The sequence below is a fragment of the Macaca nemestrina genome, chromosome 7 (genome assembly GCF_043159975.1).
Source record: "Macaca nemestrina isolate mMacNem1 chromosome 7, mMacNem.hap1, whole genome shotgun sequence".
Lineage (NCBI taxonomy): Eukaryota > Metazoa > Chordata > Mammalia > Primates > Cercopithecidae > Macaca > Macaca nemestrina.
This window is the reverse complement of record NC_092131.1, coordinates 178,585,987-178,602,914: the sequence shown is the minus strand read 5'-3', so window position 1 is coordinate 178,602,914 and position 16,928 is coordinate 178,585,987. Positions and strand designations below refer to the sequence as shown.

Sequence of the window (16,928 nt, the reverse complement as noted above, 5' to 3'; positions counted from 1 at the left end):
TCGAAGGCAGATGAAAAGGAATTAACCAAAGTAAAGCCCAGAGAAACAAAATGAAAGGAAAGCCAACAGAACCTCAAGATCCTGTGATATGTCAATATACTTGTAATACAAGAAGGAAAAGAGAGAGAAGAGCAGGGACCTTTGAAAAAAGGAGTCAGAGTTTTCTCAGATTGATGTCCAACACCTGTGTCCGGCCCCGAGAAGTTCAGTGAATTCCAAGCAGAACAAGTATGACAAGAATCACATCCAAGTTCATGATAGCCAAAGTACTGAAATCCCAAGATTAAGAGGAGATCCTGAAAGGACTCAGAAGAAAAAGAGAAGTTACACACCAGAGAAGCATTTGAACAACGCGTGACTTCTGTGAAGATACAGTGGAGACCAGAAGACCATGGAAAGACATTTTTTAAAGCACTAAAAGCAGGAGAAAGGCCTGTCAACTCATATCCAGGGAAAATCTCCTTTATAAACGGGGGTGAAACAACACATTCCCAAATATGAAAGCTGAGAGAATGTGTTATCAGCAGAAATACACTATAAACGTGCTAAAGAATGTACTTGGCTGATTGCAAAGGATATCAGATGAAAGGTTAGCTCTACGAAAAAGAACCCTAGAAATCATAACAGTGCACTCTAAATTTTCTAGAAAATAATATCATAGAATATTTTAGTCTATGATTTTATGGTTTTTGGTTTTTTTATGATCTTATAATTTTATGATATAAAATCATACAATGTACACAATTCTCTATGCCTCCTTTACCTGTTTTGAAGTCCTTGCTGTACCATGTACCAGTAGTTTATTCCTTATTATTTATTTATATTCTATTTGATAGATATGACACATTCTGTTTATTCATTTACCAGTTGGTTGTTTCCAGTATTAAGCTGTCGTCGACATTTATGTATATATCTTTGTGTATGCATATAATTTCCTTTATCTTAAGTGGATGCCAAGTAGCATGATTGACTCTTATTGTAAGTTTAGGTTTAGCTTTTTAAAAACTGCCAAATTATTTACAAAATAACTGCACCATTTCACACTTCCACCAGCAGCATATGTGCATTCCAGTTTCTCCACATCATCACCAGCAATAGTTACTGTTATTTTTATTTCTGCCATTCTAATTGATGTGAAATGGTATATCATTGTGTATTTACTTTGCAACAATGAATGATGCTAAGCATTTTTAACGTGCTTATTAGCTTTTAATGTGCTAATTCCTATTCATAGCCATTTGTATATGTTGGCAAAATGTTCAGATTTTTTGCTCAGGTTTTAAATGTGTTGGTTGTCGTCTTATGGGTTACAGGTGCCTTATGTAATCTGAATATAAGAGTTTTACAGATGTAACGTTTCTCAGTGAAAGAACAATCTATTATGTAGCAGACAGAACAAAGCCCTTCCCCCAAGATACCCAGGTCCTATTCCTCAGAACTTATGAACCTGTTGTCTGAAGTGGTTAAAAGGGATTTTGCAGCTGATTAATTCGATTAATTTAAGATCTTGAGATGGGACCTTTATCCTGGTTTAAGTAGGTAGACCCACTGTAATCAAGAAGGTCCTTACAAGAGAAAAGAACTGGAGACTGGAGTGATGCACTTTAAAGATGAAGAGGGGCCAGGAGTCAGGGACACATGTGGCCTCTAGAAGTTGGGAAAGGTAAAGAAATGGATTCTCATTTGAAGCCTCCAGAAGGAATGTAGTTCTGCTGACACTTAGATTTTACACTTCTGACTTCTCCATCAATAGGATAATAGATTCGTGTCTTGTTATAAGCCACTAAGATCAAAGTAATTTGTTACATTAGCTATAGGGAGATAATCATCTTTTAAAACTTACTAGTTTTCTATTTTAATGAAGTCTATTTCACTAATTTCTATGGATTGTGTTTTTGGAAGTTTTAGTAGTCTCATGGTCTTACTGTTCTTTCATTTTGGTCTGTGACTCATTTGGAGTTAATTTTTGTGTGTGCAGTAGGGATCTAAGTGGGATTTTTGTTTGTTTTGGTTTGGTTTGGGGGACTTTTTCCCCCACGGTTTTTCTTTTTGGTGTGTGGGTACTCAGTTGCCGCAGCAACATTTGTTGAAAAAACAAACTACCTTTCTCTTACTGAATTGTCTTGAGACCTTTGTCAAAAATAAATTAACCATAAATACAAGGCTTTATTTCTCAATTTAATTCTGTTCCTTTGATGTATGTGTCTATTTTTGTGCTAATACCACTGCCTTAAAAACTATGACTTTATGTAAAGTTTTGAAATCAGATAGTGAAGTCTTCCAACATTGTTTCCCTTTTTTAAATTTATTTTGGCTATTGTAGGTCCTTTGTATTTCCAGATAAAATTGAGAATAAGCTTTCCATTTCACACACAGCCTTCTGGGATTTTATTAGGCAGTGCCTTGAATTAATGGAACAGTTTGGGAAGAATTGTCTTGATAATGCTGAGTTTTCCAATTCACGATCTTGAATCTATCTCCATTTATTTAGTTTCCATTTATTTGGATCCTTAATGTCTCTCAGTAATGTTTTATAGTTGCCATTGTACACATTCTGCACCTTTTTGTTAGAAGTTCAGCTGAGTGTCTTCTGCTTTTGAGGCTATTGTGAATGGAACGATTTTCTTTATTTTCAGGTTATTTCTAGTATATGTATATCTTTATCTTGTGTCCTATGATCCCATCAAACTTTGTTTTAGTAATGCAAAACATGTTTGGTGTACTTCTTGCCATTTTCTACATCCCAAGGTGATGTCATCTATGAATAAAGACACTTTTATTCCTTCCTTTCTAATCTGGATGTCTTCATTACTAAACTTGTTAATTTATTTCACCAGCTAGAACCTGCCAGATAACGTTGAATAAAAGTGGCAAGAGGGGACATCTTTGTCTTGTTCTCCATCTTAGGGAAAACGCATTCTAGTGTTTACCATTAAATACAATGTTAGCTGTGGCTTTTCACGAATGTACTTTAGCAGGTTGAGGAAATTGCCTTCTATTCCTGGTTTGTTCAGTTTCATTCTCTTGAATTTGTCAGTACTTCTCTATGTCTCCTAAGGTTAACATGCGGTTCTACTCCGTAATTCTATATGGTGTATGACATTAATTCAGTTTTGAATGTTAAATCAACCTGACTTCCTGTCCCCATGGTGTGTAATTCTAGTCACCACTGGTCATGCTGTATCATCCATTTCATATGCTGCTTGCTTGGTTTGCTGCTATTCTGTCGAGTGTCTATATCACATTATTCTGCAGGTTTCTTGGAAAAGGTAGGTGGGAGTGAGGAATGAAAGATTGGAAAGGGTTGTGAGAAGACGTTCTGGGGAGATGGTTGTGCTGCATATGGACACCTGGTTGTGTACCTTTCTCAAAAGTCTCAAGGCTGTGTCAGTTTTACTTTTTCTTTTATATAAATTGTGTAAGTTTTCTTAAAAGGCAGGGTGGGCCAGGCGCAGTGGCTCACGCCTGTAATCCCAGCACTTTGGGAGGGCGAGGCAGGCCGATCATGAGGTCACAAGGTCAGGAGATCGAGACCAGCCTGGCCAACATGCTGAAACCCCATTTCTCCTAAAAACACAAAAATGAGCCAGGCATGGTGGCACGTGCCTGTAATCTCAGCTATTTGGGAGGCTGAGGCAGGAGAATCGCTTGAGCTTGGGAGTGAGAGGTTACTGTGAGCTGAGATCATGCCACTGCACCCCACCCTGGGCAACAGAGCAAGACTCTGTCTCAAAAGAAAAAAAAAGCAAGATGATAGAGAATTTTCAGGCTCCTAATATTGTTGCTTGTCTAACAAGTAAACTTTTAAAAAAATTCCCAGACAGCATAAGTCGTGTGACAGTGGTAATAAGTGTGAATATTGTTTGCTATTATTGTCTTTTAAGAAGCAATCCTGTGTCTTAAGATTATTTGCTGTGACTCCTCCTCTCACCCAATGATCTGGAGCTGCTCACCTGAGCCGGCGCCTCCCATCACTCACCTGTAGGTAGGATTCTGAGTGTCATTCTTACGTTGAAGTTTAACAAATACACCAGCAATGTATTCTCAAAAACCTTGGTACTGCATGAAAAGTTATTAAATGAAAAATGTTCTCCTGAATTATAGTGAAAAAATGGATGCATTTTATCATAATCCAAGATATCCAATTTGTACAGATAGAAAAATCAATAATGAGAATGTATAAGAAACGAATACTGTAAAGGTGATTAGATTTGTGTGCAAAATGTGACATGAGGGTTTGTCGTGTGTCCCGGAGGAAAACGGGGAGGTGGAGAGGCCGCTCCATGTGAGGCACATTCTGCTTTCTCTCCTGTTACCATCACCAGCGTCTTGATCCTTAGAGAGCTGCATGGGTATCGAACACACCGAGGTAGAAATCCATCACCCTCATGGGTATCGAACACACCGACACAGAAATCACCTGCATGGGTATCTGACACACTGATGTAGAAATAAATCAGCTGCATGGGTATCTAACACACCAACGTAGAAATAAATCAGCTGTATGGGTATCTAACACACTGACATAGAAAGAAATCAGTTGTATGGGTAACTAACACACAGACGCAGAAATCACCTGCATGGGTATCTAATACACCGATGTAGAAATAAATCAGCGGTATGGGTAACTAACACACAGATGCAAAAATCACCTGCAAGGGTATATAACACAAACACCAACGTAGAAATAAATCAGAGCCCAGAAGAGCATCTCAGGACTAACCAGGGCTAAACATAGTCACACTGAGACTCCTGAGAGCCGCACAGGCCCTCCGCCTCCCCTTGCCCTCTCTCTTTCTGACTGACACAAGAAAACACTTGGTTTCTTCCCAAACTGCTGTGTAGAGGAAATGTGTCAGTGCATCTTTGAGATGACAGTATCAAACATCTTATAGCATGTTTGTATAAGGTGCTTTAGAAGAAAAATGCATTATGCTAAAATAAATGGCTCATTATCTGAAAAGTGGTTTAAATTCTCAAGAGTGTCTACGGCAAAAAGTCATTAAACAACTGTTCAGACTTGGGTGAAGTAGATCTGTGTTGGAGGGACTGAGATTGTGGTGCATGTTTTTGCTGCAATATGCAGCAAATCGCCTTTCTTCTTACACAGATACCTCTTCTGGCTCCGAAGATGAAGGCTCATTGCAGGGGGACTCCCAGGGCACCCCGACCTCCAGCCAGGGCAGCATCAACATGGAGCACTGGATCAGTCAGGCCATCCACGGCTCCACCACGTCCACCACCTCCTCGTCCTCTACGCAGAGCGGGGACAGCAGAGCTGCCAACAGGGTGGCGGATGTCATGGCCCAGACCCACATGGGTGAGCACGCTTCACAGTGTCTTTCTGTGCCTGTTGTCTAAATGCCTTTGCGTGTGCACGTTTTTCTCTGTTTGCATCGTGGCTGTGGAATCCCTTAGTGGAAAGAGCGCAGAGCCCCTCTGGCCCCTGGGGTGCTTTGGTTGGATTGTTTCCGGAAGATGCTTTACTGCTTCTCATGCCCAGGTCCCTCCCACAGCTGGAATTCCAGGGGCCTTATTACTGGGGAATCCCGCAGCCATATCCGAATTCCAGGGGCCTTCTGCTTATAAGTCCTTTTGTGTTCCTGGGGAATCCTGCAGCCATATCCGCTTCCAACTTTTCTTCTCACTTATGCTTCTGCGTGAAACCTTAACAGTCCCAGTCAACAGGACAGGGTTTTAAAGTGTGCTTCTCCTGACCACGGGAGTCATTTAAGGAAATGAGGGCTTTAAGCACGGCCGCTTTACGCTGCTGTCTGCCACAGGTGTTCAGATTTCTTGGGCGTGGCGCACTGTTTTGTGTAGGTTCTATGACAAGGGAGATCCTCTGTATTAGAAAAAGAACGAAGTTAGGATCACTGCCCCACAACGTTTGAAGATGTCGTGGAAAAGGAGTGAAGTGAGAATTAATAGAGGTAGAGTCGACGCGTGGGGGAGCCACGATGAGCCTCGCGTCGCTCTGCCTTTGAATGGTTCAGGAGTAAATGTTTTCCATCAAGTATGGGACTTGGGTTGAATAGGATTTGGTGTGTGTCTCTATTAAAGCAGTAACCGGAGACGACTGTGTACCACGTCGCCGATAACGGAGCACGAGCCACAGGCTCAGACCCTCCCGGCACCAGCTACCACAGGAAAGCCTGATCTCTGCAAAACCCTCAGTGGGAAGCAGGTGGACGTCATGTGTGATCAGATAGCCCACAGACACCCCAGAACCCCAGAATGTTCACTTCTAGATCACTGACTCCTTGACACCCAGAGGCGTTTAGGATTGACTTGGGTCCCAGCCCCTTCGGTGCTCACTGACACTGAAAGCGTCAGCTGTTTTCTGTCTGGAACAGGAGTTTGCTGTCAGGAGAGCTGGGTCTGTCTCACTTTTCCCAATAACTGCTGCTGGGATCTTGAAGTCCCTTCTCCTGCTTTAGGCTTTGAGTGAGGGGAAAAAAATTGAAAAAAATAATTTTTCTCTCTCAACTGTTGTGAGTATAAAGGAGAAAACAGAAATACTCTTTAAAAGTTTGCGAAGTAGTACTCAAATGAAAAGCAGTATTAAACTTCAGTTTGACACAGTTTCAGGAACATGTACACTCGTTTATGTGAATTAATAGCCCTACTTGAAATCACAGTAGGCTAAACATTGAACAGAAATGTGTGACTGTTACATATTTTTCCATAATAAAATTCCATGTGTATATTGGATCGCAGGATAGTGGCCGAGGCTCTGCCAGACGAGAACGGGGAGGCCAGACACCACCTCTGCCACTTGGTGGAAGCATTTGTATCCTCAGATCTTATTCAATTTTAAGAAAATGCACAGAATCTTACCAAGGAAAACACATATTTTTGAATAAATGAATCACTGCACTTGGGCCTCCCTTTGTGGGTTTACCCTTTCAATACTGGAGGAAGTTTTAGTACAAAGAATTAATGTATCCAAACTATGAGGGGCTCCTAACTCACGTACATCAGGGCTCAGTGTGACCCAAATGTAACTCTAGGGTGATCGCGTTCCGGTAATTTCTAATTGGGCACAAAGATAATCCTCCTAGACTATCTGGAAATTTTCTATAAGTTTGGGAATTTTTTGGAAAAGCCGTGACAAAATAATGAAACTTGAAGAGGAGAAATATTTTGTGTGGCAAAAGAAGAGAAGTAAAAAGTCAGATGTGCATTTGACCTTCTGAGATAATCAGAAGCCTGTGAATGAGAACTTAGCATCTGTGACCACGTGTGCGTGTGAGTGTTCTAAGGAGTCCAGTCACAACATAGTCACACTGGCCAACCCCCCCCCCCAGACCCTACATGGTCATAGCCATTACTATTCCCATTTGATGAAGAAACTGAGGCATGGAGAGCTTAAGGGACATCCCCAAATCCCCAGAAGTTTCCAGAGCTGGGTTTCCATTTCCAGGCCCTGGGCTCCAAAGCGCGAGTAAAGCCCTGGGCTGTGTGGACGGTGGCCGACAGGAAACGGGACCCTTCCATGAATACACACACGCTTCCTGGCACCCTGCCATTGCCGGTCTAACGTTATTCTAGTTAAAACGCCGCTGACGTGGCTCCTATTAGGAAATTGAGGTTTCACTAAACTCTGCTCCATTTTCGGCAACATGAGTTATGCTGGGGTCCCCCTTTGTGCCGGATGTGTGTGGCAGACGTGGCTGAGATCGGCTTTGGCTTCTCACGGCACCCCCAGACCGCGCTCCGGTCTCTTCCTGAGCTATGGCTTGCTCAACCTGCAGAACAAACGCCACAACCACCAGAAACACTCATGATGTGCTTCTTTACAGATAATCATTCTGCACCTCCTGATGTAACCACGTACACCTCAGAGCACTCCATACAGATGGAGCGACCACAGGGTTCCACGGGGTCCCGGACAGCGCCCAAGTACTGCAACGCCGAGCTCATGGAGACCGGGAATGGTACGTCCCAAAGCAGAGATGTGTTTTTTTTCTGGGAAACGGTTTGTGCTGATGTCCCGTTCTGTGCCCGTGACTGGGTGTGTTTCTTCCTGGGGTACAATCTGCTGCCATTTTATCTGCTGAATAACTAACAGTGGTTCAGCAACTGAGAAATTCTTGCACAGGTGTTAAGACCGTGAACAGTCACTTAGAAAAGCAAGAAGAAGTTAAATGTACAACAGAATTACTGTCAGATGGGCCGGTATGTTGCTTTAGACTTCGGAGGAAAGAGGGTCTTTTTATCCATGTTGGACAGAGATGTCAGCGACTTGGTAACAGGCTGTGGCCGAGGGCTGCTTCTTCCTTCCTGTGGCCTGGTCTTGTTATGTTCTGATTACAGCGGCGGTTTGTATCACCTAGCCGCTGTTCTATTTAAGTCTTAGTCCTTCCCCGGAGTCATAAAAGTCAGTGTAGAACCTAGCAGTGAATGAAATACAATGCCCCCGTGTGAAGCCTCATCGAGCAGCCTTGGAATGGCATACTCTTCCAGTGCACGGGACTCGCAGGCGGACAAGGAGGCCTCTCCGAACCCCAACAGGTAGACAGGGAGGACTATCGGAGCCGCGACAAGCACAGTGGACAGGGAGGCCTGTGTGGACACAGTGGACAGGCACAGTGGCCAGGGAGGACAGCGTGGTTGTGTGGATCCACAGGACACTGTGGCGTCCAAGCACGCGCTCCCAGAGGAGAGGACCCTGTGGGAGCTGATGCTGGGAGCAGGCTGAGATTCCAGCGAGTAAGACTCCCTGTGACGTGCACAGCTGCCATCTGCGCAGCAGCTCCTGATGCCAAGATGGTCGTGCGATAAATGCACAAAGCACATCTCCAGCAAAAAGCCGCCGAGTGTCCACATCCAGGATATCCACCGAGGTGGCTTTTTAGTGTTAATACGATGAATGTGAGCAGCAGGTGGTCTGCTTTCTGGGTATGTGTGACTGTGCCACTGCAGTTTTGTTCTCATGTCTTGATGAGCATGAACGGTTCCTGACGAGGGTAGGTAAGGATGCTGTGACCTGAGACTCTGCAGTATTGTAGCTTGAGGAACCAAGGAGTTTTTCTGTCTTGCAAACCTGTCAGGGAGGATGTTCCAGGCTGGTGACTGCTCCATGAGGTATTCAGAGATCCAGGTTCCTTTCAGACTCCTGCTCTGTGTTCCCACGGACACGGCTGTCCTTGCTGTGGTTGGGACTGGGTGATTGCCATGCTGGCGGGGGAGGGTTAAGGCGAGAGTGGCCATGATTTACCTAATCTACATAATGACAGGGAGCCTGGGAGTAAAGTGTAGCCATGGCCTGGAGGATGGATGATGGATGTTGGTGAACGACTGGCTGCACTCACCGCAGATGGCCCCAGGGATGGGAAGGACGACTGATTATGCCATTCAATGGTACCTGGTTCTTTCAGATTTGGCTTCCTTATGGATTTTCTGCTGTAAAGAGGAGAGAGCCTGTGGTTCTAGGCCAAACATTTCACTCATCTCGTAGCATCTTGTATCCCTTAGCCAACATTTTTGTCAAGTTTCAGAAGTCCTATCAAACTGGCAAGCATTTCTCAGTTTGGTTTAATCATTGGATTTTATATCTGTGTCTGCATGTCTATTTTACATCTATGTGGTTATTTGACACTCTGTAGTACCTTTGTAATAGGTTCTATTTGGTGGAAGTTACTCTCAACAAACCTTGCTGCTACTTGAATTTTCAAGGTTGCAAGTAGAAAGGAGGGAATAAAAACCACATCTTCTCTAATTTTAAAATTTGTTGTTCCTCAAATCACACCAGAAGTACAGATACTACAAATTATAAAAGCAGTCAGAATCAAGGTTAAGAGATTTCTGGGTGATTCTGGCTGATCAGCAGTATTTGCTGAGGTGTGTGCAGCAGAGCAACATGCCAAGAAGCCCGGCACGGGGGAGAGTTGGAAGGCCAGGCTGTGACTTCGGAGGTGCTGTTGCCTCAGGAAGGAGGAGCTAGATGTAGAGAGGATAAATGGCCACAGGTGTGACCACCGCCGTCCTTGCCGCGGTCCGGGGGCCTTTGTATGGGGCCCTTTGTGAGCTGAGTTATGAACCAGATGAAGGCTGTGCAGGCGTGTGAGAATCCAGGCCAGACTCGATGGGTGGAGGCTTGGCAGAGGTGAGGGGCCAGACAGCCTCGCTAAATGTGCAGTGGGTCACTGCAGACAGTGCCCATCAGTCACCAGACAGACCGGCTTGATCTTCAGCCCCCATGGCAGCTGCCTCTACCTGTCTGCCTCCACCTTCTGAGTCCTATAGGCGTCGCAAATGTGTGGTTTTTAAACAGATTTGGATGAGTTGTTTTCTGCACAACACACTTTGACAGACGGAGGCTGGTTCTCCACAGTGGCACCAGGGACTTGGCAGGGACTGGTGGGACAGAGCCTCAGAGCACAGCACCAGCTCCCTGGGCGAAGACGGTGCCTGTGGGACGGAAGAAAGAAGAGGCACACAGTGCTGAGGCGTGAACTCTAGTTTGCTCTTAGACATGACACACATGCCTTCTGGAAGTTTGCATGAAGCACTGCTAAAGCCACCAGTGCGGACAGGTCCTTAGATCAGGAGACTCAGAACACAGTTGTATTTGAAATCCTTCACATGCTGCAGTCTCTTCAAAGAGGACTACAAGTCATCTCTAATAATGTTGTAAAATTAATTTTTTATTAAGTGCCATGGCTTTTTTTTTTTTTTTTTTTTTTGGTGGGGTAGGGCCGGTGTGTGACAGTAAAACAGTAGATGCAGTGACACAGCTGGTGGGTGTTGGTTCTGGGCCCCAGTTGGGCAGTTGTATGAAAAGAAACCGAAAAGTCTCTACAGTGGTATGAACTGAAACACCTGGATTATGTGTTTTCATGTATTTGACATAAATGCACACATTCGTACACTAAACACATATTTTTCTATATGTAATAAAATTCACACCTTTAAATAGTTAACATATATTTTATTTTAGGACCTCCCCCATGATGTGAAGACTAATAGCCACTCCCTCTCCCCCCCCGGATATTAAGAGCCACATCGCAGGGCAGTGAGGCACCCCCCGCGAGGTGGGGACTAATCGCCACCCCCTCTCCCCCTCTGGCTATTAGAAGTCACCTCGCAGGGGGGTGAGGCACCCCCCACAAGGTGGGGACTAATAGCCACCCCTTCTCCTCCCGCTGGCTATTAGGGGCCATGGTGGACTCACAGCCTGTTTGATATTGTGAGTAATATCATCTCCCCCTCTGGAAATTATGAACTCTTTCACAGATGGGTGTATACTCTGTGTGTACACCGTCAGAGGGTGTACACCCGTCTGTATTGGGAGTAATATCATCCTCTTCCTCCCTGAATGTTAAGAAGAATATCCCAGGATTGTTTCTACTCCCTGCATTATTGGGTGTCATATCCTCCTCTCCCACGTGGAAATGAGAAACAATATCACTGGGGGCGTGTACACCTTCTGTAACATTTAAAGTAATATCATCCCCTTCCCTCCAGGATCATGGGAACAATATCCTGGGGGGTGTACACTTTCTGCCATATAGGTCATAATATCATCCCTCCCACCTTGAAACATTATGAAGGACCATCTCACACGGGGTGTACAACCCTTGGTGCGATATTGGGAATGCAATTATCCTTTTCCCGGCATATTTGGAAAAATATCAGAGTGAGTGTACCCCTCCTGCCATATAAGGATTACTATCCTCTTCTTCCTTTCTGGATATTAGAAAGAAGATCACACGTGGGTTTGCACTTTCTTCGATATCTGGAGTCATGTCATCCTCTCTTGTCTTGAATGGCAAGAACAATGCCTTGGGGGGGATGTACACACCCTGTCATATTGGGAGTAATATTACACTCTCCCCTCCTTGATAATTAGGAACAACATCCCATGCTCTCTGTCCCTGGATATTAGGAACAACATCACAGGTAGGTGTACACCCCCTGTGGTATTAGGAGTAATAATATGATTATTGAACATCCATGATTGATATTAACAATTATCAATGATACTATTAATAGGATACCGTTATTATGGATAATTATTTTAAATATATGATTATGCATGCTTAAAATAATTGTTAATATTGTTTTATTACCATCACTTAGTATTAAGTAACATTAATTGCTGATATCATTATTTTATTAATGGTGATATTACTATTGATTATTAATGCTAATCATTAACATTTTTAACTAGTATATTACTATCTTTATTGTGATTATTAATATTGATGATTACTCTTAATTTTTCTTATACTTATTAATAATTAATAGACTTGTTCGTGATATCCGGCGGGGAGAGGATGATATCACTCCCAATATCGAAGAAAGTGTACACCCCACTATGATGTTATTCCTAACAGCCAGGGGGTAGAGGATGACATTATTGAAACTATGGCAGTGGGTGTACATCCCTTCGGTCGTCTTGTTCCTTATATCCTGGGTGGGAGAGGATGATACGACTCCCAATATGGCAGGGGGCATAGACCTCCCCCGTGATATTGTCCCTAACATCCAAAGGTGGAGAGGATGATATTTCTTCTGATTTCACAGGGGGTGTACACCACCCCTATGATATGGTTCCTAATATCCAGGGGGTGAGAGGATGATATTAGTCTCCATATTGCAGGAGGTGTACACTCCCTAGTGATATTGTTCCTAATATCCAGGGAGGGAGAGGATGATATCACTCCCAATATCGCAGGTTCCCTATATCCTGGGAGGGAGACGATGATACTAGTGGCAATATCGCAGAGGGTGTACACACCCACTGTGATACTGTTTCGAATATCCAGAGGCAGAGAAAATGATATGACTCCCAATATCACAGGGGGTGTACATCCTCCTGTGATATTGTTTCTTACATTCAGGGAGAGAGGATGATATTACTCCCAATATCACAGGGGTTGTACACACCTCCTGCGATATTGTTCCTAATATCCTGAAGGGGAGAGCATATTACTCTCAATATGGCAAGGGGTGTATACTTCTTTTGTAATATTGTTCTTAATATCCGTGATGGGAGAGGATGATATGACTCCCAATATCGCAAGAAATGTACAGCTGCCTGTGATAGAGTTCCTAACATCTAGGTGGGGAGAGGATGATATTACTGCCCATATCTCACGAGTTGTAAAACCCCTTCGATATTTTGCCTACAATCCTGAGGGGAGAGGATATTATTCCCGATAACGAAGAAGGTATACACTCCCCTGTGACACTATGCCCAATATCCACATTGGGAGACGATGACATTACGCCCAATATCACAGCGGATGTACACCCACCCTGGGATATTGTTCCTTGTATTGAGAGAGGGAGAAGATGCTATTGCTCCCAGTAACGCAGGGGCTGTGGCTGTACACCCCTCCTGTGACATTGTTCTTAATATCCTAGGGAAGAGACGATGATACTACACCCAATATTTCATGGGCTGTACAGTGTCCGCTCAGAGATGTGTGGGGCTCTCTTACACAGGTAACTCCTTCTCTAACTTTAGCCACATGCTGGTCATCCAGGGGCCTCCTAAAATCCAGGAGCATAAAACCAAGTGGAATTTCTGAGAACCAAAGATGGTACATGGCTCTGGTTGGGCTGCCACAGGCAGTTTTGTGAAAAGACAGATGTATTTCTCATAGTCCTGGAGTCTGGAGGTCCAAGGTCAAGGTGAGTTCAGGACTGGCTCCTCCTAAGGCATCTCTCCTTGACTGTCAGATGGCATCTTCTCTTGTGTTCTCGTGCGGTTGTCCCTCTATAGATGTCTGTGTCCTGATCTCTTCTTACAAGGGCATCAGTTCTAATGACTTCGTTACCTTAATCACCTCTTTAAAAGGCCTATCTCCACATACAGACACATTCTGAGGTCCTTGATTAGGACTACAACCTGGGAATCTTGGTGTATGCAATTAAACCTGAAGCAGATGGGGTCTTATAACCTGTGTCACCCAAGCTCATGCCAGAGCCCCATGAGGTAGCCCCAGGTCCCCCCTTTGATATGGTTTAGCTGTGTCCCCAACAAAATCCTGTCTTACATTCTCGTGTGTTGTGGGAGGATGGAAGTGACAATTTGACAGCAGAGAAGACAATTGCTCCCAGGGAGGAGAGAGGGGACCCCAGACCTCCGAAGTTTGGAGGGTCCCAGGCCCTGGGCAGAGCAGGCAGCCCCACCCCTGTGACACCCCTGACGATGGCTCAGGAGTCGGAAAAGGTGGAATCATATGTAGAGGCTGGTTGGGGAGATAGGAAGTTGTCGAATGAGTTTTTAAATATTTCCATCAAAATTCTTACTGCACCCTTGGTGTTGGTGGGGACCAGTGGCTTCTCCATGTGCCTGGCTTCTTCCTGGCTCTGACTCTGGGAGCCTGGCCTGGCCTAGGGCTGCTGGTTGGATTCATTGCTGGCAGCAAGTGGAAGGTGGAGGAGGGAGAGGAGCTGTCCTCACTCCTCTCTTACTCATGCCTGTCCACGTTAGCAGCCCCTCCCCAGGCATCCCTTGCCCATGATCTGGGGAGTGCTATTCTCACTTCCCTTGGGCCCTGCCCACCGATCTCCAAAGAATCCCGTCAGTGACTCCTTTTAATCACCTCTTTGCCTGTGACAAAGTCTTCTGGGACCTCCTGACTGATACAAGGGGAAGCCTGGCTATCTGTGCAACTTGTAAAAGTGAAGTGAGTCATTCACACTGACATGTATCTACAAGTCACACAGCTTTGCAACTGGAGTGACTTTAAGCTCATCTAACCAAACCTTCCATGACAGATGAGTACACCCAGAATCATAGGATAGAAGTGACTTGCTCCCATCTGCGTCGGCCACGCTGAGACTCAATCGCGGAGTCTAGCAAAGCACACTTCGTCCTCCCTTAGAAGGAAGATCCTGCCCGCACGGCTCACCTCCACCTACCCTAGGTCTCCCCCACCCTCCCTTAGAGGGAAGCTCCTGCCAGCGTGGCTCACCTCCACCTACTCTAGGTCTCCCCCACCCTCCCTTAGAAGGAAGGTCCTGCCAGTATGGCTCACCTCCACCTACCCTAGGTCTCCCCCACCTTTCCTTAGCAGGAAGGTCTTGCTGGCATGGCTCACCTCCACGTACCCTAGGTCTCCCCACCCTCCCTTAGAAGGAAGGTCCTGCCAGCATGGCTCACCTCCACCTACTCTGGGTTTCCCCCACCCTCCCTTAGAAGGAAGGTCTTAGAAGGCAGCACGGTTCACCTTCCCCTAACCTAGGTCTCCCCCACCCTCAGAGGGGAGTCTTTGGGTCAGTCAGAAGACTACTCCGGACATCTGTAAGAACAAATGGTTTCCAGCACAGTCCTTTCCTGGGGTCTGCATTTTCCCTCTGGGATGCTTGGAAGTTGAAGGGGTCAGGCAATTCAAGTTCTCCCCAGTATCTCAGGGGCCACTGACACACAGGAAAATGTGCTGCTCTGCTCGCTGTTTGGCTTTGATGGATGCAAATTTGTTCTAAATGAGCCTGACATTCATTAGCATGTAAACATATGTTACTGGTGGCGGCTCGCAGGGCCACATGCTGATGGATCTTGTGGGCTGTCCCCGTCGGACATCACCAGGCTGCCTGCGTCTGTGCTGCTTCTGGCTAAGGCTCCAGATGTTTTCGTGCACTGTGAAGTAGACATTTTAGCTACAGGGTTATGTTTTTTTCCACAAAAGAAACACAGACAAATCTGTGAAAAGAACTTGAGTTTATGTGCCGATCTACTGGAAGGAGACTCTTAGAATGTCAACTGCTCAGTGTCTGCTTTGACTCCCGGGCAGTTCTCTGTCCTGTGGCTCAGAGACTCTGTGGGGCTGAATTATACATTTGATTCCAGTTCTGCTCAATATTTCCCCACAAGTAGTGCTGTTGGTGCGACTGATGCCTTTAGAGATAGCTGCAGCAGGAACAGTCCAGAGAATAAAACACGCTATGCTAAAATATTTTGAGCTGAAGGCAATTAAGAAGCGCTCTGGCCTTCCCTCCATTTTCTGAAAAGCACACAACATAATCATATTATACAAAGACAAAAGTGCCCTTTCTCCCCTCTCTGCCAGAAAGGACGCAGGTCAATCTCTGTAGACAACTTCAGACCCTTATTCAGGAAACAGCACCAGAGGAATTTACACAAAAATCTATCATTTATTGGCCTTCCCACAATTTGTTGCCCCCAATGACCCAAAGTCCTTTTACTTTGTCTTGGCACTTCTAGAAACATTGATTATCCTTGTTGAAGATGTTACATAAAAGAAAGGTCTGAGCTGTCTCTCTGAGATTCCCTCATTCCCTGTGTATCTCCCATGTGTATATGAAATATACATGCTAATAAGCCTCCGTTTGCTTTTTTGGGGGTTCATCTGTCTTTTGTTATAGGAACCCCAACCAATGAAGCTAAGATGGGTGGAAGAAAAGATTACATTTTTCTCCGCTGTAGTAGCATTATTCTAGCAATAGCATTCTTTTTTTTTTTTTTTGTAGATTTCTGTTGAATACACACACACACACACACACACACAGAGCAATGTAAAAAGAAAGAAGTGTGGGGAGTCCTGATGAAATTTTAAGTCCCAGAGATACCTAAATATGTTGAGAAGTTGTCTTTAAACATTGATTTTTTTCCCACATTTATTCTCATATTTTTGATATTTTTTTCTTCTGAGATACCATTTCTAGATTGTTTTCTCTACATTTCCTTGCAAGTCCGAGAGAGTATGCTGGTTAGTAGTGTGTCCAATGCACCACCTCTGTCCTTGTCAGTAAAGAAATGTAGTAATAGAGAGGGATGTGACAGTCACGCTACACAGAGATGGAAACACAGATATGAGGTAAATAAAAACACGTGAAAACCCAGCATTTCTGGAACTCTCACCTACTCCTGTGCCGATATTCATCCTTCAGCTCTGCCTCCATTCTTCCCTTCTTTTCTCATGCTATGGGGTCTGCTTTGGAAATGT

At 44.6% G+C, this 16,928-nt stretch overlaps 1 protein-coding gene across 4 annotated transcripts in view; it reads left to right on the top strand.

The window, feature by feature from the left end:
- LOC139355525 (disco-interacting protein 2 homolog C-like) overlaps positions 1 to 16,928 on the top strand; it is a 157,634-nt gene that overhangs the window by 130,321 nt on the left and 10,385 nt on the right. For 3 of the 4 annotated variants that reach the window (XM_071067332.1, XM_071067334.1, XM_071067331.1), the window contains exons 3-4: positions 5,111 to 5,320; positions 7,806 to 7,940. In XM_071067332.1, the coding sequence (XP_070923433.1) occupies positions 5,111 to 5,320; positions 7,806 to 7,940 (345 nt within the window). Of the gene's footprint in view, positions 1 to 5,110; positions 5,321 to 7,805; positions 7,941 to 9,242; positions 9,915 to 16,928 lie in introns of those variants that run through there. The other variant, XM_071067333.1, reaches the window with a different exon arrangement.